The sequence below is a fragment of the Prosopis cineraria genome, unplaced genomic scaffold (assembly GCF_029017545.1).
Source record: "Prosopis cineraria cultivar Desert tree isolate PC_DT_omini unplaced genomic scaffold, ASM2901754v1 PC10, whole genome shotgun sequence".
NCBI lineage: Eukaryota > Viridiplantae > Streptophyta > Magnoliopsida > Fabales > Fabaceae > Prosopis > Prosopis cineraria.
In genome coordinates, this window is record NW_026555341.1 from 22,161,356 (window position 1) to 22,182,697 (window position 21,342).

Here is a 21,342-nt window from a genome sequence, read left to right on the forward strand (position 1 = left end):
ATGCTGTCAATAGCCTTGAGATGGCAAGTTTGTCACTTGATGAACCCATTTTAGAGCAAGAAATTATAGGAGAGCCTAGTAATGTAATGGAAAATGAGGATGATGAAATGTGATGTATTTGATAGTATTTTATATTTTTTTGGATTGCTATACATTTTGATAGTTGACATATTACTTACATTTATATAAAAAAATATTATATATTGCCGTACCCGTATCCTAAAATTTTAAAAATTTGCTGTATCCCCGTATCATGCCGTATCGTATCCGATACTCGTACCCGTATCTGTGCAACCTAGTTCAGATTACTTTGACACAAACGGGCTTTGGAAGTGGCATCTTTTTCCAAGATTTGTTACCCAAGTCAAACATTTATCAAATTAAAGCCATCTCCATTGATATCAACAATCCTACCCCACGATCATGCCGCTGGGCTCTAAATGGCAATGGATAATTCAGTTTGAAATCTGCATACAGAGCTTCACGGACCTGTAGTTGGAATGATCCTGACGTCCTTTGGGGACTTTTTTGGAAATTACATATAGCTCAATGACTCAAAACCTTCCAATGGTTAATGTTTACAGGGAGATTACTCACAAATGTGGAATGATTTAAAAAGAAAGATGAAAATTGACCAGCTATACGCTCTTTCTGCAATTGTCCCACAAAAGATCTCAACATGTTCTGAAAGATTGCTCATTTGCAGCCTAGGTTTGGAAGAAGTTCCTTCCATCTGATATGTATGTTGACCTTTATAGGAAGAATGTGCTTTCCAGGATGAATGACAACCTACGATCCTTGCTGAATTCATGGAAGGTTGGCATAAGTAACCATATGCTGGAAGGTTTGGGAAATTCTGAATTGTCGCATCTTTTTATTAAAGAGACTTAGTTGCATTTAGTTTTTAGTTTGCTAAAAGTTCATTTGTTGAAAGTTTATTTGATAAAAATTAATTTCATAAAAGTTAGTTGTTGTAGTGAAATTTATGTTTGGATATATTTTTTCAAATGTCAACTTGATACACTAAAAGTTGTTTGGGTTATGATAATGAAATGTGCTTTTAAATGTACAATTATTAAAAAAGACATTGATTTATGATGATTTGCAATTTTTATTATACAAATGTAATATATTTAAAATATTTAAAAAATGTAATAAAGATTTTAAATAACATAAATTTTGATATAAAATGCTAAAAATTTGATCTTTATTTATTTCTATTTTTTTAATTTGTAATTTTAAAAAAATTGATAAAGATTTATAATTTTTATTATACATTAATGGTAAAAATTAACATGATTAATTATTTAATTTATAATGCTAAAAAATTGATATCTGATTATTATTATTATTATTGAAATAATAATTATATTTTTAATGAATTAACTATTTTTTAAATAAAAGAATAAAAGATTAAACTTAGGGTAGTATGATTAAATAACATCTTACTTTTTAAATTCCTTTTTCAAAAGTTTTAAATAATTACATTTCAAAAATTTATTTTCAGCTATTATTTGAATATATTTTCAGGATGTGCTTTCCTGTAAAATATTTTATCCAAACAACTTTCAACTTTCTAAAAGCAAAATTTTACTTTCTGAATGTGAAATGGAAGTAAACCAAACAAGCCATGGCTATTGATAATTGGGAGAAGGACAAATAAGAACATTGCAAGAATATTAATGTCAAATTAAGATTTTTTTAACACTGATATTTCTAAATTTTAGTACTCCTTCTACCATGTTTGCTAAAGTTTTAAATTTGACATTATTGTTCTTATAAGATTTTTACTTGTCACTCTTATCACAATTTTGAGTAAATTTGTGTTATTTTTACTTGGAAAAAATGAGAAAACAAATTCCCCCCACCCCATGTGTCTTGTTCTGGATCAGTCGCTGTTGTCATTCTCTGTTGATAATTTTGTAATTCAAATTAGAGCCATTGTTGATCATCCTGACCTTCTTCCACTTTTAAAAACTTTTAAAATTTTGTATAGGGAAAAAAAAAATTTTAAGTAGTTTTATACAAAGGTCAATGCTTTCTTCATGGTAGAGTTCAACGTCCCAAGGTGCATAGATCTTTTCTTTACATGAATTTTGAGAGGAAAGAAGGAAGGAGCGTAAAAAGCTTATTTTCCTTGATTTGTTTCGGATGCATTTAAATTCTTGGTACGCAATTTTCCAGCCAAGGCTTGGAAAATAAATTCTTACCTCTCCCCTCTGGAAAACTTATCGGTCCTTGGAAATATATTTTGCTTCCAAAAAATACCCCTTAGCTTAGTTTTCATCTCCTTCATATGGGCATAGACCCACTAACCTTTGTACCGTCAACCTTCAATGTTGTTGGCCCTGACTCCTTGCCCAGTTGCCCAGTTGCCCTCCTTCGTGCACCCACGTCACCGTCTACCATGGCCCCACTTGTTTTTGTGATCTTTGATCTCTCCCACAATGAAGCTCTTCTATCTCCAACCTCTTCCCTTCAATCTCCAACCTCCGCTCTCCCTCCCTCCCTCAAGCTCTCTGTTCTAGACGACAAAGTTTTGACTCATTGTCCAACCAATCATGATTAATTTAATATATTTTTAATTTTTATGTTAAAAAATAACATTAGAAATAATATTTTATAAAATATTATTTTACAAAATTAAATTTACAATAATTGTTTCTTTTTATAATTAAATATATTCTTGTATAAAAATTGGAAGGCGAGACTGTGAGAGGTTACTTTCTTTGCTTCAATAAAAATGTTATTATTGACTTTTTAAAATATAATTAATAAAATTAATAAATATTTTATACTTTAATGAAATAAAAAGAAAAAAATATGTGATGTAATATTTATAGTATAAATAACTACTTTAATATTTATACTTTTATAATAAATATACATCTTGCATTTTTTTACTTAGTTTTTACTTTTCAATATATTATCACCCATAATAGCTTGGCTTAGTTTTTACTTTTCAATGCTCACAATGTATTAATATGCATAAAACCTAGCTTAAAATACAACTTAAATTCTTAAAAATAAAAAATATTTCAGATCATTCAAACTAGTTGATGGTTAGACTTTCTTTCGGTTCAACTGGTTCGAATTGGCACCTAATGTTACATACCGGACCGGATAGTAGGCCAGTTTCTGGTTGAATCGATCATATTGACGATCCAATCTGTTTGCTTTAACATTGCTGCTTTGTTTCTGGTTGTGATTATGCAACGATAAAGAAAAATCAAGAGGAGAGGAGGGTTATTTTGGTTAATTTTTATTAAGGGCATTATGGCCTTTTCATGTTCTAGGATTTTCTCAAGCGCAATTCATTTTTACCAAGCAAAAATCATATCAAAATTCGATTCAAATTTTGTCATACCAAACAGTACTTTTCATACGATTTCCAGCTCCATTTCTTTCAAAATACTTCCCAAGACCAAGTCTAACAAACAGATATCTCAAGGCCAACAGACCAAGGTCCTCATAGCCAGAGCATAAGAATACATCAATCCTTCACGTGTCAAGAAGCTCATGAGCCTTGTTCATAAATTGAAAAATACAACGGTAATCTAACAAATCAATAGAATTCACATGATAAATTGAAAAAGGATAAGTTATTTTTTTTTTATATAAAAAAATCAAATTCAGAACCTCCCACGCCCAAAATTACTCAATCAGTGGGTGAAGTTAGACTAATTCAAAATCACCTGCCGTTAACCATGACAAGCGCCTTGCCTGTAACAAAATGCCTTTGCCTCCTTCAGATTTATCTGCTTTTTTTAAAAAAAATAAATAAATAAAAGGGCATGCTAAGCCTGGAGGGTTACAAAAGGGTGGATATTACTCCACGAAGTATTTATCAGCATTAACATACTGTTGATGGACTCGAGTACATTCTTCTCAGATAACCAGGTAAAGAAAATGAGGTTGTTCTCTCTCCAGACGAGGTTTAAAGTCACGAGTCAGAGTAGAGCTTTATTTTGCTGGGGCCTTTCTGTCTGGACACTTGAAGACCTGTGGATTTTTGTATAATGAGGTCCTTTGTACCAGATCTGTTAACTCACCGTTAGAGGATAGATTTGCTTTCCACATGCCTAATCAAATGCGGAAACAAGATGGGGCTAGCCCTCCAGACATGGCGTCTGTCTTGGCCATGGATTTCTCTCTGCTGTAATTAAATGACAATATTAAGTTTGAGCTATTGCATATTGAAGATGAATGATTTAAGAATGGAAATTTACGGCACGGCTTGAAAATTTTGGAAAGGTAAATGAAAAATGGAGTTTGAAAAGAATAAACCGAAAGCAGAAAATAAGAAAGTGAATTGAAAGTTACAAAAGGTTTGGCCGTTTGGCATGGTTCGTGTAAAACGAAGTAAAAACACAGTACATTCAAAAGACTAGCTAAGGTGTAACGTGGCCATCGCAACAAAACAAAAAGTAATGGCTTCTTTTATACTCATTATTAAATAGGGTTGACTACATGGATTATCTCTAGTGATAATTTTGGTGATTATTCATAAATTCATAAATTTTGAGAAAGCAATTATGCAGTTTAGTCACACGTGGAGCTTGGTAACAAGTGCCTCCAAGTATGCCCGATTCTATATAATGACTAATTTTATGTTTGTTTCTTATTTCTTCCTTTCTTGCACCTACAAAAATCTTATACCAATAAATTTGAGAATTAGAATATTCCTCAATTTAAATTAGACAAAATCGCAGAGATAACTCTTTTATTAAAGACAGACTAAATAAATAATAGTGATATGAAGAGGCCCTTGCCTTCACCTTGTTAAAAGTATCATCAGAAAAATAGGACGAAGAATGTGAATACCTTGGTTTTACCAAAACGGTGGAGGAAATAATGAACTCATTCCCTCCGGATGCTTTCCAGTGCCAAGAATCAGAAATGCTGGAGTTCTACAGATCCAAAATTGCTCAGTAGGACTACATGAATATCAAATGCTGCAGCTCAATATGAACCTTTGCCCCTAATGCCTACTGAATGCCGGAATACACTAAAAGCATCAAATCCATCATCCAATAAGTTTTGTAGACGGAGAATCTATAAAGCAGGTTCAAAAAGGTTAAAGCTTGAAACATTTCACGACTGATTCAATGCAAGCACCCTTAACTGTTAAGCAATCATTTATGATGGCTTTTATTTTTTAGTTTTCTTTCACCCTTATAGACAGAGAGTTCTTTTTTCTCATGAAGCACTTCATCAATCATTTGTAACCATAAACCATTGAAGTTCTTGTGAAAATTCTGCTGAAACCAATCCAAAATTTCTGTATGAAGTTCCCTTGGATTCTGCTGCCACACCATTCTTAACATTGCAGAACTATCAATCAACCTACTCTTTAACTTGCTCAAGAGATTTACGACCCTCTTTTGACAAAATGCTTCTCTCTTCAGAATGCTTTCAGGAGGGGCCGCCATATATTTTCGCACAAATTTTAAACATGGACACACCTGACCAACAAGCAAAGCGTAGGCAAAAACTTGCATCCTAAGATCATTATCACTAATTGGCAACTGGCACTTTGGAAGCTCCCAACAGAAACGCCCAAAGGTTGGATTGACCCAACACTTTACTTGGTCAGTCAGGGTATCATAGAAAGGTCTGGGATCCATTAAGGGTGCAGAGAATACACATGAAGATTTGGCATGCTCAACAAGCCAACCTGGATCCACACACGTTACCCCATGCATATATGGTCTGTTTGTATACAATAACTCATTATAAACTAAAAACTCAGGGGCTGCAATAGAAACTGATGACCAACGATGAATGAAGACACTTTCTTCACACATGCATGTTTGATACCGAATAGCAGGAACTCTTGTGCTGCCATCCAAGGTCCTAGAGGACCCTATGATACGTTTGGCAACCCTGTCAACCCAACCAGCACAGATTGCTTCACAGATGAGCCGTTCCTCATCCAGCAAAAGAGGATATTTTTCACAAGATACCTGCCAAGCATGTTCTGTATCCTCCAAAGTTCCATGAATCCAAGAGTATTCCTGTCCCAAACCACCAACAGTACTCTGATAGAAGACAAGTCTAAGTAGCTGTTGCCTAAGCTTTGACATCTCTTCCATGGTTTTGAAGTGCAGTACATTTTCATCACAGAATTTTTTAGGCTTCTGTGAATGCTCAAAACACTGCAAAGCATAAGCTATTGTCAGGGCATCACTAGAAATAACACGAAATTTTTTACGGGAAACTTTAGCAGTTTCTTTTAGCTTCTTTCTCCTTGATCTTTCTTCCTTGTCACTGGCTTTCTCACTATCCACCATGCTAGATTTCTTATACTTCTCTAGGTCTCCATTACCATCATTTCCCTCGAAGTGCATTATAAAAGGATTTGAAAGGCTTAATGCAGCAGCAGCTGCAACAGCATATGCTAGAAGTAAACTTGGTCGTTTGCATTTATACTTGCTCTTCATCAATCTAATAACTGTAAGGAGCATCCTTGAGTGACGTGGAGTCAAGGGATAAAGTGCCATGACCTTCCCCAGTGGCGTGAGTTGATCATTGTTATCAAGTGCTTCAAGAGCATGCAAGGATTCCTCTGCTTCAACCAGTGCCGTACCGCTAGGAGGAGTAGGAAATGGGAATTTTACAACCTGGATAACATGTAATAAGTCAATATCCATATCCAAAAAGATCTCAAATTAAGATACAGAAAACATAGTTGACAGCAAAATGGGATATTGTACATACAATCAGAAGGTAACTGAAAAGCTATATACGATAGTTAATTCCTTTATCCAAGTACAGTCTTGTTATTAATTCATGTAGTGGGGACCTTTTCCGTAAAAAGGATCTTAATCTTTCATTCAGTCCCATATACAGAGTCAAGTTATTGCAATGGTAATGGAGAAGGCCATAAGAATCAGAAATTGCTCTCCTCACACTCAATGACTGTTGTAATGATCATCTTGATCGCAATTTAAGTTGATTCCAACTATAAAGGTGCTACCAACAAGACCAAAGCATGAATAACTCAATCTAATATATGCGCACCATTGATGATACATTTTCCCAAAGAAAATATGAGAACCCAATATAGACAAGCAGATGGACTTAATGAAACTTAAAGAGAAAAGAAAGCACATCTTCAACCTACCTTCTCAATAAGCATAGATTTTAACAGAAGAACCACACCATGAATGGGTACTTTAGAGACTTCAGCAAGAGAGAAGTCAGGAAGTATATTATTAAAGACTGCAGAAGAATAAAGACGGTAACAGTGGCCAGGTCCAGTTCTTCCAGCTCTTCCTGTTCGCTGAGCAGCAGATGCCTTACTTATCCATTGTACTTCATATGCTTCCATGCCATTGCAGGAATTGTAATTCTTCACTTTTTCCCTTCCAGTATCCACCACATACTTTATCCCTGGGATTGTTAAGGAGGTTTCAGCAACGTTTGTGGCAACAACAACAAGACGCGCTCCCTCCTTGCTTTCTTCAAATACACGAAGTTGAGCAGCCGCAGGAAGCATAGCATAAAGTGGTAGAACAAAAGGGAACTTGGGGAATCCTCTCTAGCCCTCTTCTCCTTATAAATTATTGATTGATCTAAAGGTCCATCCTTATTCACAGAGAGAGTTTGCTCCCCACCAGAATTGGAGTTTGATGGTGCTTTCCCCGACAACGATTCAAAGGCCGCCTTTAAGGAAGCATGGTTCCCCTCCTCTCCTAGGACATTGACAAAATCATTGTTCTCTGAATGTTTAAGATTATCATCTTCATCAAATTCCAAATCACTATCAGTTTCTGAATTATATGAAAAATCTGATTCATGCTCACATAAATCTTGCCGGTCTTCATCACAAGCACTAAACCTATCTGTTTGTTGGGTGGTTGAATTCCCATGAATCTCATATGCTTCACTTATCTCCTTCATATCTAGTCCCCCAACAGAACTCGCCCCATGTACCATAGCACCATCATTTTCTACAGATACTTTAGATGCTTTCATGATCAACTCTCTTGAAGCATTGCGTAGCTTCCTGCAAAGGTATTCCACTTCCCTTTGGCCAGTGACAAAGACAAGTATGCCACCAGGTGGCAATCTCTTGTGAATTGCCAAGACCTTTTTATATGCTTGCCCAATATAATCAACAATCTCTGTCTTCTTTGAAAAGTGTATCGTCACAGGAAACTGTCTTGTGGGAACTTCGATAACAGGGGGCGGTGTCAGGAATAACCTTTTAGAAGTGAAGTCATCTACTCTCAAAGTGGCACTCATCAGCACAAGCTTTAATGGGAAAATCATATCATTAGGAGCTATGCTTCCTCCTGAAAGCATCGTCTTTTGCTGTTCCATGTAAACCTGCCATGTAGAAAGATCATTATACATCGGGCTAGAAGATAAAAGAGCAATCACAAGCTTTCATTGCTAAAAATTTGCAGATGAAGAATAATCTAGTCTACCTCTTGCCGAGTCCTAATAACACGTGACAACATCCCAATCAAAATATCTGTGTTCAAGCTCCTCTCATGAGCCTCATCAAGAATTATGATAGAATAATGCCTCAAGAGAATATCATTCTGTATCAGAAAGATTTTCCATTACACACCATAAATTCATAATGCATCATGGATCACCATCACAAAAAAAACATGCAGGCTAACAACCACCAACGGAATTACCAAAAATTACTGTTCAACACATGGGATATGCTCAGATGGGTTTTTCGCCCAATCAAATTTAGTCAACATTTATTTAATGTAAACAAAATCAGCCAAAGACAAAAGAGATAGTGGTAACTAGTAGTAACCATGATAGTGGAAACTACCTCTGGCATGCATATCATCAAATATATTAAAGAAAAATTGAATATACAAAAGAGATAATAAGGTAAAATAGAACCTGAACTTCACGTAGTAAGATTCCATCAGTCATAAACTTGACAGAACAATTATCTCCAATTTTCTTGTCATATCTAACTTGAAAGCCAACCTCCCTGCCAAGATGAAGACCAAGCTCATATGCCACACGCTTTGCTGTCGCAAGAACAGCAACCCTACGTGGTTGAGTAACACCAATAACACCTTTGTGAACTCTAGACTTGCTCGAACCATAACCAGCTTCATAAAGAAACTGACAACACAAAAGAAAACCAAACTACATGACATCATGTTCTCTCAAAGATCAAGCTTCAATCCTAAACAACACCAGCATAAAAGAGCATCAAAGATTCTCACTTGAGGAACTTGAGTTGTTTTACCGCATCCAGTTTCACCACAAATGATAACAGAAGAATGATATCTTATGGCTTCCATAATCTCTTGCTCCATCATGACTATTGGGAGATCCTTTCTTTTCTCTTGAACCTCAGATGGTCTATATACATGCACAACAGTAGGGGTAGTTGAAGCAGAAGAATCATTAAGGTTGCTCGGTTCACTGAGATTGGTTTTAGAGATCTCACATCTCCCATCCTGTTCCATGTCCCAAATAGCAATAAACTAATTTACAGATGGACAAGTACAATGATATGTAAAATAATAAAAACCATGTGTTATCTAGGTAGTGGTAGCTATTAAAGGGGGCAGTTAGGTCATTTGTTGTTCTGTTTGACTATTCTGCACCAAAAACCTATAAATACTAGGTTTCTGTTAATTGTAATTAGGCTGATATCATAATAAAAGTGCATCATTCAGAAAACCCCTGATTCTCTCTCGATTTTTCTCTCTATTTCTTCCTTCTTTTCTGAATTCTCTTCCTCTTCTTCTCAATTCTATCTTATATCTCTCTTCTATTCTACTTCTTCCACCTTTTTCATATCATACATCATCTCACTTACATGGAAAACACTTAAAATGACATTACAACATATTAACAAACTACACTGTAAACATGTAGGTGCACTTCTGTGCAATCTCCATAAAGATTAATTATCAGCAAATAATTTGTGAATATATATGATCATTTCTTCCAACAGATATTAATTCAACTGCCAATTCTGAAAGGTAGATAATGCAGTTTATGGAGAGATTAAAGTGTAATGAGATAGGTATTACAAATACGTGCATCTATTCATCCAAATTCTCTATCCACATCAAAAACGAGCATGCATCATACCTTGGATTCAGCTCTTATACTCTCATCAATAGGCTTGCCTCTATCATAACGTTGAGTTATATCATCATGTACTGATGTTGCGTTCTCCTCAACAGAGACACCACCAAGAGAGGTGGTCAGAGGTTCAATATTTTCATAAGATTCATCACCACAAGCTGGTTCTTGAGAGGACAGTAAAGGAGCATAAGGCTCACATGAGAGTTCTCTTTCAAATCTAGCCAGTTGGGTTTGGTCATTTTCCATGGTTTCCTGTTCCACATGAATCCCTTCTGTCTCAGGTTCAAATCTGTGTGGAACATCCAGAATCCTGGACAGATCATGACTATGATCAACCCTTAATCCTTCCTTCAATAAATGTATAGCTCTCCTCCGTCTCTCTAGCACAGTGTCAGTCTACAAAGGATGAGAAGATTAAGTACATATAGAGCCCATGCACTGACATTTTTAGTTTCACCATCTAGGGAATTAAGTTATCATTGTTTTGACCGTACTAACCCGATTAATATTCTGGGCAGACTGCAAAAGAGGATATGCATAATCTGGAATCTTGTATTTGCTGTAATAAATAAAAGGGTTCAACAGTGTATCAGTAACTTAGTGGCATAAAAAATATATATATCCTTCATTTTTCCTCCAACAAATTGTAATTTCTACTCCTTTCATATAAAATTTCATCATGCATCCAAAAAAAAAAGGTTTACATACTTTAATGTCTCAATGCTTCTCTTTAGTAGAAGTTCTTTCTCCTTGTCCTCCTTCAAAAATGAAGCAAAACAAAGTCATATCCAAAGCAGAAAAAAAATAAAAAGCGAAGTTTTTAGCTTTTATTTATACACAAACCTCTAACTTCTTCAGCTTCCTTTTCTGAGATTGGCTCAACTTATGTTTCTTATTTGAGTTGATTTCTCTATGTACCTATACAAGAAATCTTTAAGCAAAAAAACCTCTTTCATGCAGGATAAAAATTTGAAGCAAATTGCATACTTAATCCTTTCGCTAACCATACCTGATTCATCCCTTTCCTTTTCTTCCCTATCTTAGCTGGCAATAGTAATGCATTACTATCATCACCACCATCTCCCAAGCTGCCAAAATATAGGAGTATTGAAATGGTTAACCCAAAAAAGGTCAATTCTTAACAATGTACATGATTTTGACCTGATCTCCACTTTTCATAGAAAAGAGAAAAAAATACTAAAGAGAAGAGAAATGTAATACATAAAATAAGGACAAGTCCTCTCAAACCAGAAAGGGAAAAAATAATTGAAGAAATTTAGCCATTCAAACATATTACCTTAGAGATCCATCCTGAGAATTGAACTTGATATTGCCTCCACTTTCTGCACGAACTTCCATTACGCTCTGCTTAAAAAATACAAGCCAATTCAGGGATGCTGCACCACACAGTTGTAAATAGGAAAACTGACCCTTATGGCTGAAGCTGCAACTCCAAAGTTAACAATAATCAAGGTTAAAAACTAGCAAAGCGAAACAAAGGATCTGACAAGGCAGAGAAGCACAAAAGGAGAAATCAAATAGAAGAAAAGCAGAAGCTGCCTCATAATCATAGAAGCTAGAAGGTAGCATGTTAAGGAGGGAAGGAAAGAAAAAAAAATTATAGAAAAAAGATTTAATGAAATTATAGAAGAAGCTACATTTGACCTTCCCTCTTTGGTCTCAATAAAAACAAAAAACAAAAAACAAATAAGAAATGAACAAAATTAAAGAAGCTGCTATATTAGGCATTATTTCCAGCACTTGAAACATTTATGGGAGAGGTTCTCGTGATGCCATCATGAAAACAGTTTCCCGGGGGGGGGGGGGGGAGTTGCCTTTTTACATCCCTCTTTAATGGCCACAAAGAAGTAATGCAACCATAAAATCACTGACTGCTGACCCTTGGGTTCCTTCGTTTGGCTAATGCCATTCCCTTGTATTCAGGAGAAAAGCGGGGAAGGCCAGAAAATCAGTTTCAAACCATAATGAAATCAGTTCCTTCACCAAGTTACGAACCTCTTATCAACAAATAGGAAGATTATTGAAGGAGTTGAACCAATTTTTCAAATTGTGGACTCATATCTTTCCTAACTATCAAACCCATAAACCAACAAGAAGCACACCTGGACATGTAGAATGTACCAATTAATACCATAAGTTATCTTATAGTACAACAATATATTACATGCTAACCAATCATAACATCCCTACAAGCCACAACTGCTGATGAAAGAGTATTGCATATCAAACTACTTTTAAAATTAAATAGCAACCCACTACTTTGAACATATATAGCATGAACTTAAAGTGATAAGTTTATCACCTTAAAGAAACTTTATCTGGAAAAAATGACTTCGAAGCCAAAAGTTTAAACTTCTCACCTACAAAAGTATATCAATGACAAGTAACGTCAAAACCACTACTCTAACTTCAACGTATATGCTTTAATGGCATTTACACCAGCAAAGATGGGGATATAAGTGGATTCCAGAAGAACAAGAAGAACCAAGCATAAACTTACAAATTGTGATACGTAGGAATAATTTGGGCTGATAAGAATTAGAGAGGGATAAGGGAAAAGATGAGAGAAGAATAGAAAGCTAGGTAGAAGTAGAGAGGAATGAGAGATTAAGGAGAAGAAGTTGAGAGAAATTGAGGAACGTAAGGAATTCTGTTGATTGATCATTGAGATAAAACTACAATTCAAATACCTTAATATATATATATATATAGGCTTCACGCTCACACTCTCCCAACGGCTAACAGCTACTCATAGCAACTGTCATTTAAATCTAAAACTAACTAACATTTTATAAAACTATAACAATACCCCCCTCAAAAAGATCCTTGCCCTTAAGGATCATTGATAACAAAATTGAGGAAACTTTTGCTGCAACTGATGTAGAGCCATCCAAGATGCTTCTTCATCAGGTAATTGCTTCCACTTAATCAGAACTTCAGTAATAATCTGTCCCCTCTTCCTTCCAACTCACTTTTGTAGAATACTTTCGGGTTCTAAAGCTGGAGGTAGCTCCAGCCAATCAAGAGGTGGATGCCTTTGCTTTACTTTAGAATCAGGATAAAGCTTCAATAAAGAAACAAGGAAAGTTGGATGTATTCTAAATTCAGCAGGTAGCTCTAACTTGTAGGCAACAGCACCTATTCTTTCAATGACCTTATAAGGGCCAAAATATCTAGGAGCTAGCTTTTGATTACTCCTTGCAGCTGCAAAAATTTGTCTATAGGGCTGCAACTTAAGAAAAACCCATTGACCAATAGCAAACTCTCAATCTATTCTATAAGAATCAACTTTCTGCTTCATCAAATTGGCTGCCTGATGAAGATGATGCTTCAAAACAGCCAAGCACAGCTTATCTGGCCGAAAAAGTCCTGTCTAAAACATCCAAAACAGAACTATTAGGCAAATAAGGACAACAAATAGGGGCTTTCTGACCATACAAAAGTTCATGGGCAGTTGCTTTCGTGGCTGTATGAAATGTGGTGTTATACCACCATTCGGCTTGTGATAACCAGTTGCTCCAATCCTTTGGTTGTTCCCAACACATACATCTAAGATAAGTTTCTAAGCACCTATTTAGAACTTTAGATTGCCCATCTGTTTGAAGGTGATATGCGGTTGAAAGTTGCTGTTTAACTCCCAAAACCTGCAAAAATTCCTACCAAAATCCACTCACAAATATAGGATCACGATCACTAATAATTTCAGCAGGTGCACCATGTAATTTATACACATTATCCATAAAAAGTTGTGCTAAAGAAGCTGAATAAGGATGAGAAAGAGATATAAAATGGGCATACTTACTCATTCTATCAATTAACACCCAAATTGTATCCTTACCATGAGATTTAGGAAGTCCTTCAATAAAATCCATGATAATACTTTCCCAAACTCGACTTGGAATTAGAAGAGGTTGCAACAGCCCAGGAGGAGCAATAGCCTCATATTTACAATGAGCAAATGTATCACATTACTTGATAAAATCCATCACATCATTAATCACTTTCTTCCACCAAAATAATGCCTCAATTCTATGATAAGTAGCTTGAATTCCCAAATGCCCTCCCTGGGGACTAGAGTGTAACCATCCTAAAATTTGTTGTCTCAAAATTGGATCATTCCCAATTACTAGCTTTCCTTTCCTTCTCAACAATTCTCCATCTAGAGAAAAATGCCCCCATATACCACTATTTTCTTGAGCTTTCTTCTGAATTTCTGCAGCCACAGCATCACTTCTCCAACTTCCCTTGATTTTGTCCAGCAATTCAGGAGAAGAAGTGTCTAAAACCATCTGCATCAGCTGCTGTTTGGGTATTCTTAGAGAGAGCATCAGCTGCTGAATCATTATTTCCCTTCTTATATTGCATCTCATAATCAAACCCAGCTAATTTTGCAACCTAAAACATCTGAAATGAAGTTTTTAACTTCTGTCCAAGCAGATATTTCAGGCTTTGTTGGTCAGACCTGGTTATAAACTGCTTCCTTTCAAGGTATTGATGACAATGAAGAACAGCAAGGACCACAGCCATTAACTCTTTTTCATATATAGAAAGGTGCTGGTGTCTTTCAGCCAAACCCTTGGTAAAATCAAGTAAAACCACATGCATCTGTCTCCACAACAAATTCCTTAGTAAAATGAGGAAGAGAAAGGACAGATGCTGGTGTTAATCCCCCTTGGAGATTATTAAATGCTTTGGAAGCCACTTCTGACCATTTGAACCCATCCTTCTTAAGAAGACAAGTTAGTGGCTTTGCTAGAGCTCTATAGCCCTTGATAAACCTTCTATAGTAGCCCGCCAACCCTAGAAACGCCCTTAGTTGCTTCATATTCTTAGGTTTGGGCCATTCAGCAACCGCTTGAATCTTCTTTGGATCTGTCTTAACTGTCCCCATTGCCAATGATATGACTCAAATACTCCACCCCATTTGCTGCAAAAGAACACTTGCTCATCTTGACATAATAACGATGTTTCCTCAAAATGGAAAAGACTTCCTTAAGATGCTGTACATGGTCATCCAAATTAGCATTATAAATTAATATATCATCAAAAAATACAAGCACAAACCTTCGTAAATAAGGGCGAAATATGCTGTTCATGGCTCCTTGAAATGTAGCTGGGGCATTAGTTAGGCCAAATGGCATAACCAGCCACTCATAGTGCCCACTATGTGTTTTGAAATTAGTTTTTCTAATATCTTGAGGCATCATTCTAATTTGGTGATAAGCAGCCCTAAGATCTAGCATTGTGAAATATTTTGCAACATTCAACTCATCAAAATGGTCTTCTACCAAAGGAATGGGATATTGATTTTTCAATGTTTTCTTATTTAATTCCCTATAGTCTATACACATTTTCCAAGTTCCATCCTATTTCTTAACTAAGACTATTGGAGCAAAAATGCACTTGAACTTTCCTATATTACCCCCTTGCAATAACTCTCCCACTAAACCTATGTAGCACGGATACTTCAAAAAAATAAATGTACCCGTATCTAATACATATCCGATACGATACTTGTAGAATACTTCTGCATACATATCCCATATTCTGACATTTGTGATATGATTTTTTTCAATAATTTTTTACTATATCACTTAAAAACTTGAAAAAACACTTAATATTTTAGTAATTACTATAAATATCCTTATATTACTTTAGAAATTCTTGTTTAAAATCAAAATACCTATCCTTATATCATAAAATGTTGAAATATATATTATAAATATCCCCGTACCTGTATCCTAAAATTTTAAAAATTTGCCGCATCCCCATATCATGCCGTATCATATCGGATACTCGTACCCGTATCTATGCAACCTAGCACTAAACCCTCAATGACATCCTTTGAGTTGAGGGATATCTATAAGGCTTTAAATTTATAGGATTAGTGCCCTCTTGAAGGATAATAGAATGATCATGCCCTTCATAGAAAGGCGGCAACCCTTTTGGTAATTCAAAGAAATCAGAAAAGTGGAAGAGATTACTTCTAGAATTTCTGAACACCCTGGAAAGAGAAAATTTCCACCTTTTCTTGTCCCTTTGGTATTAATTGCAACAGAAACACCTGATCTGTGTGAAAATCTTCAATTTCGAGCCTCTTTGGATGCACCACAAATAAGGTGTAGGGAGGGGTGGCTTGAAGCTTACACATTTTCCATATGTTAGAGACTCACAATCCCAGAAAGCATTTTTAATACTTTTGAGCCATTTAAGCCCAAGTACTAAATCATAAGTATGCAGATCAAGAACTCTAAAATCAAAAGAAAATTCTAAGCCCTACATTCTCCATTTAAATCCTTCCCAAATGCCATGCACTCTAAGCCTTCTTCCTCCAGCCACTTCCACCCACATTTCATGAGTTCCATCAAGTTGCCATCCTAGTTTCCTTGCCACATTAAAGTCCAAAAAGTCATGAGTGCTCCCACTAATTATTAAAATCTGGAGCTACCTCTTTCCATAGTAACTTGTGAACCTCACCGAAGAAACACTATCCACTCCATCAATGGCATGGAGGGACATAAAAGCCTTATCCCCATTTTCTTCTATCTCAATGGGTTCTTTGTTTTGATCATCTTCTTTAGAATTACTTTGAACTTCAATAAAATATAACTGCAACTTTTTTCTTTGTGGGCATTTGTGGTCTTAGGAGAATTTTTCATGGCAGTAAAAGCACAAGTTTTTGCTTCTATGGTCAACCTCTTCTTCAGCCGAGAGGACTTTAGTAGGAGTTCTGCTTGCTTTTTGATTGAAAAAAGCATTTTTTCTTGATAAAGATGCTGTCTTTTCCTTCGAGTGGGCCCCACTATTTGTTAAAGTATCCCTATTAAAAGCCCACGTGTGTTGGTGTGAAGATGGGGTGGCCAAAGATGTTTGTGCCATACCCCCCGTTCTTTCCTTGAGTCTTCTTCTCAATCTGCCTCTTAATCATCAATTCATGCATCCTGGCAAGTTTTCGAGCCTCTCTCAAGGTATGAGGCTTAAAGAGATGAACTGACCCTTCATATTTATCCCGAAGACCCGATAGGTATATGTCCACCAAATATTCTTCTGGCAGTCGCAACTTACATGAGATCATATTGAACTTATCATTATAGTCAGCCAGAACTCCTCGTTGATTCAGACGACCAAGATCACTCATCGAGGTCTCATGAACAGGTCTGAAACAGTCCTTAATCTCTTCGGTATATTCTTCCCAGGTAGGCCGAACTCCTTCCCACATCTTCTTGTACACTTGATGCCATTAGAAGGCTCGTGGGTCAAGATGCGTACTTGCAATCTTGATCTTGGACTCTTCTGGCATTTCATCAAGCTCAAAGTATCTTTGACACTTCAAGAGCCAGCTAAGAGCGTCTTCCCTAGTAAACCTTGGGAACTCTATTTTCGTAAACTGAGTGGGTCTCCTATATTCTCTTCGTTCATACCCATCTCTATGTCGATGATCCTCATGTTCGTGATGACGATCAATGTTCTGTCCATTTCAAGGATTGCCTTCTCTTTCAACATCTCGATCCCATACCAATAACTGGAGTTGTTGGGAGAGCCCATCAACTAGGTCAATTAAAGCATCAATCTTGCCATTATTTTTCTCAATCTTGACTAAACAGTCTTCCATCTGATGTCTGTCTCGATTGATCTGTCTTCAAGTCTTGACCATATACCGTGATGATTGGAGAGAGAGAGAGAGGCCAAGGAGTGTCCGCTCTGATACCACTGATGCATAGGAATAATTTAGGCTGATAGGAATTAGAGAGGGATAAGGGAAAAGATGAGAGAAGAACAAAAGCTAGGTAGAAGCAGAGAAGAATGAGAGATTAAGGAGAGGAGGTTGAGAGAAATTGAGGAACATAAGGAATTCTATTGATTGATCGCTAAGATAAAACTACAATGCAAATGCCTTTATATATATATATATATATATATAGGCTTCAAGCTCACACTCTCCCAATGGCTACTCATAGCAACTGTCATTTAAATCTAAAACTAACTAACATCTTATAAAACTATAACAAATTGAGATAATTTTTCAAGACCAATTGAAGCTAAAGTTCTTGCACCAAGCCCAAAACCTCACCCACAAATAGAGATGGGAAAGAGACAGCAGGTTGAATCAGCCCACAATCTTAAAGCTGGAATTTTTCCAGCCCAACATGCCATGGGGTGGGGTTGACAGGCCAGCCCACTCTTTATTTCCCTTCTATTCCAGGACTTTCAAATCACAGGCTCACATGAAAGGACTTCAGAGTATACATAAATTTGCTAATTTAATGAGTACACTAAATTCTCATTATATTTGAAAACATAAGATCCTCATTATATTATTTCTTGATTTTTATATATGAACTAAAACCGAGCCAAGTGTCAATTTTTTAACTTGACCTGCCTAATCAAACAAGCTTAATGCTGTGTTTAACTAGTTCATTTAATACATAAGAGCGGAAAAGGTATTATACCAACTAAAACTATGCACAAACAGCTCTAATAGCTATTATATATCAACAACCAAAACCCAAAGGATCCAAACGAAGCTACAAAACACATGAAATTCACCAAATCGTGACAATACACTGCAGGAGTTTCAAGAAACCATCAAATATGCATGCCCATGCAAAGCAATTCAGAAAGTCCTGAATATATCACAAATAAAAAGAGAGCAACGGATTATTTTAGATTTTGATTTTACCAAGCATTTTGAGACATGACCCTTATCAAGATATCATGCAGTTATCGGTTTATCAGATAACTTTTCTACGACACATGCAGTGTGAGACCGCAATAAAAGATTATTCACTCCACAGGAACCAGGCAACTGCAAGTTTAGGCTGTGCGGGACATGTTAGAATCAATCTCATTTCAATAATATAAATTTTGTCAGTATTTTTTCCTTCAAATTCTCCAGCTATAACCCAAAAAAAAAAATTGATATTAGGAAAGAAAAATGAAAACCCATTTCTGTTTATCAAAAGAGAGAAATACAAAATGTAAATTATAACTCAACGCATCAACAAGAATCAGGAAATTTGAAAAACCTTAACAGAAGACGAGATCAACAGAGCAAGAGCCGAGAAAATCAGAACGGGCCAAGAGAGAAACCGAAACAGTGCCTATGAAGGGAGAAGTGACAAGTGACAAGTGACAAGTGAGAAGGAGCAAGGCAGTGTACCGTGAAGAGAAGAGAACTGGAAAAGGGAAGAGAGCGCTGCGTCGACGGCGGGAGACTGAAGGAAGAGAAGGCGTGGGATCTTGCTCAAGGCTTTTCTTCCGCGCCCCCCAAAAACCTTACTCAGGGTTTTTTAAGACCCTGCAAAAACATTAATTATAACTAATAACCATGAATTATTGAAATTAAATTAAAAAAATAAAAAATTGGTCAAAGGACAAGAGTTGCTTTGTTGACCCTTCAGGAACATTTAAAGATTTTTTGCTGCAGTTAAAACTACTTTTGACATAGCCAATTAAATTTTTTTGTCTAACTTAACGTGAAAAAAGAAAAAATAATCATAAAATTTTTTTAAAATAAGTAAATGATAATTTGATCTTTTAAAATGTCATAATTCTCCAAAAATTCCTGGAGACTTTTATATCATTAATAGATTTATATAAATTACTAAATTATCCTTATTAAAAATAAATTATTTACAAATCATAACTTTATTTTTTAAATTCGCAACAATGTAATAACAAATTACAATTTCATATGTTAAATTCTTTATATTTTATTGCATTATTGTAAATATAAGAAGAAAAGTTGTGAATATTTAAATAAAAATTGTGAATCATTCATTTTCAACAAGAGCAATTTGATAATTTATATAAATTCATTAATGATAGAAAAGTCCTTAGAAACTTTTGAGAAATTATAACATTTCAATGGATCAAATTGTTATTTATATATTTCAAAGGGACTTTATTATCATTTTAAAAAAAAAAATGCTCTCTCCTTTTCTTTTCTTCTAAACTCAAAACCCCAATACTTAAATCTATGGTTTAAGTAAAAATCAAAGTTTATACAATTTTTATTGATTAAATTTATTTTAGAATCAAAAACTAACCTTTATTAAACCCCGTACGCATCAATCCAATACCTCAAAATTAGGAATGATCATGAATTTAGGATTTGTTTGTTTAAAATTAAAAAATAAGTGATTATTAGATAGTTTAAAAAATTTATAAAATGAGATTTATTTTATAAAGATTTTATTAAAAAAACATACATTATTTTATATTTAATTGCAATAATAAAAAGTGATTATTAGTTAATTTTTTAGATTTTATAATTTCTTTCTCATTTCTATTTTAAAAAATGATTTATTATTGAATTATTTTAAATTTTTTATTATATTTGCACATATTTCTATTTTTAAAACATTCTCTCTCATATGTTCTAGTCCTAGCGATTAAATTCTCAATGACAGATATGCCCCTAAAGATGTGCCTACAAGTTGCCTACAAATTAGTTTAGATCAAAGAACTAAAATTTCAAGGCCAAATATATATATATATATATACCACGTGCCCCATGCTACTCGGGTCAGAGCGTAAGCCAATGATGCTTTTGGCTACTGGACTCTAGCCATCTAGGGTGCAGCACTCCACCGCTTTGCTTAGCACGACGCTTGTATTGCTCTCCCACAACCCCATTTTCACGGTTTAGGCTGCTCCCATTTCGCTCACCGCTATTACGGGAATCGCTTTTGCTTTATTTTCCAGTGGCTACTAAGATGTTTCAGTTCGCCAGGTTGTCTCTTGCCTGCCTATGGATTCGACGGCAATTCGAAAGGTTGACCTATTCAGGAATCTCCGGATCTACGCTTATTTTCAACTCCCTGAAGCATTTGCTAGTTCGAATTGAAGGGTGATATAGATAGAAAATCAATCTTTTTCCAACATCATATCCATAGTTAGCGCATTCATCATAGTTAGAAGCTATATTATATATATATATATATATATATATCTAATTGCTTTTAAAAGATACTCTAAATAACTTTTGAAAACATAAGCGATTTTTTAATAAAATAAGTTAAAACAAATTGGGCCTTAAGCTCACATCACAAATCTAAGGGTTGAACATGGAATAAAACAAGATAAGAGGGAGGATTCAACCTTATATCGGCCATTCTTGAAGTTGTGACCCCTCAATCATCAATCACTTCCTAAAGTTCCCTAAAATCATGTCACTTCTTTAAAACTAGAGCAGGGCAAATGGGCTCAACCTAACAGGCCATCTTGTTAGCC

General features: G+C 35.3%; 1 protein-coding gene across 1 annotated transcript; it reads right to left on the reverse strand.

The window, feature by feature from the left end:
- Nucleotides 1-3,412: 3,412 nt before the first annotated feature.
- Nucleotides 3,413-19,376, reverse strand: LOC129321502 (ATP-dependent RNA helicase DEAH13-like). The gene is given in 15 exon segments (XM_054967279.1): nucleotides 3,413-4,156; nucleotides 4,825-6,623; nucleotides 7,127-7,524; nucleotides 7,527-8,334; nucleotides 8,436-8,552; nucleotides 8,875-9,105; nucleotides 9,210-9,446; nucleotides 10,090-10,482; nucleotides 10,585-10,645; nucleotides 10,795-10,844; nucleotides 10,930-11,004; nucleotides 11,096-11,174; nucleotides 11,384-11,530; nucleotides 12,410-12,467; nucleotides 19,268-19,376. Coding segments are annotated over 12 exon segments (3,999 nt in total). The 5' UTR covers nucleotides 11,446-11,530; nucleotides 12,410-12,467; nucleotides 19,268-19,376; the 3' UTR covers nucleotides 3,413-4,156; nucleotides 4,825-5,135.
- Between the last annotated feature and the right edge of the window lie 1,966 nt (nucleotides 19,377-21,342).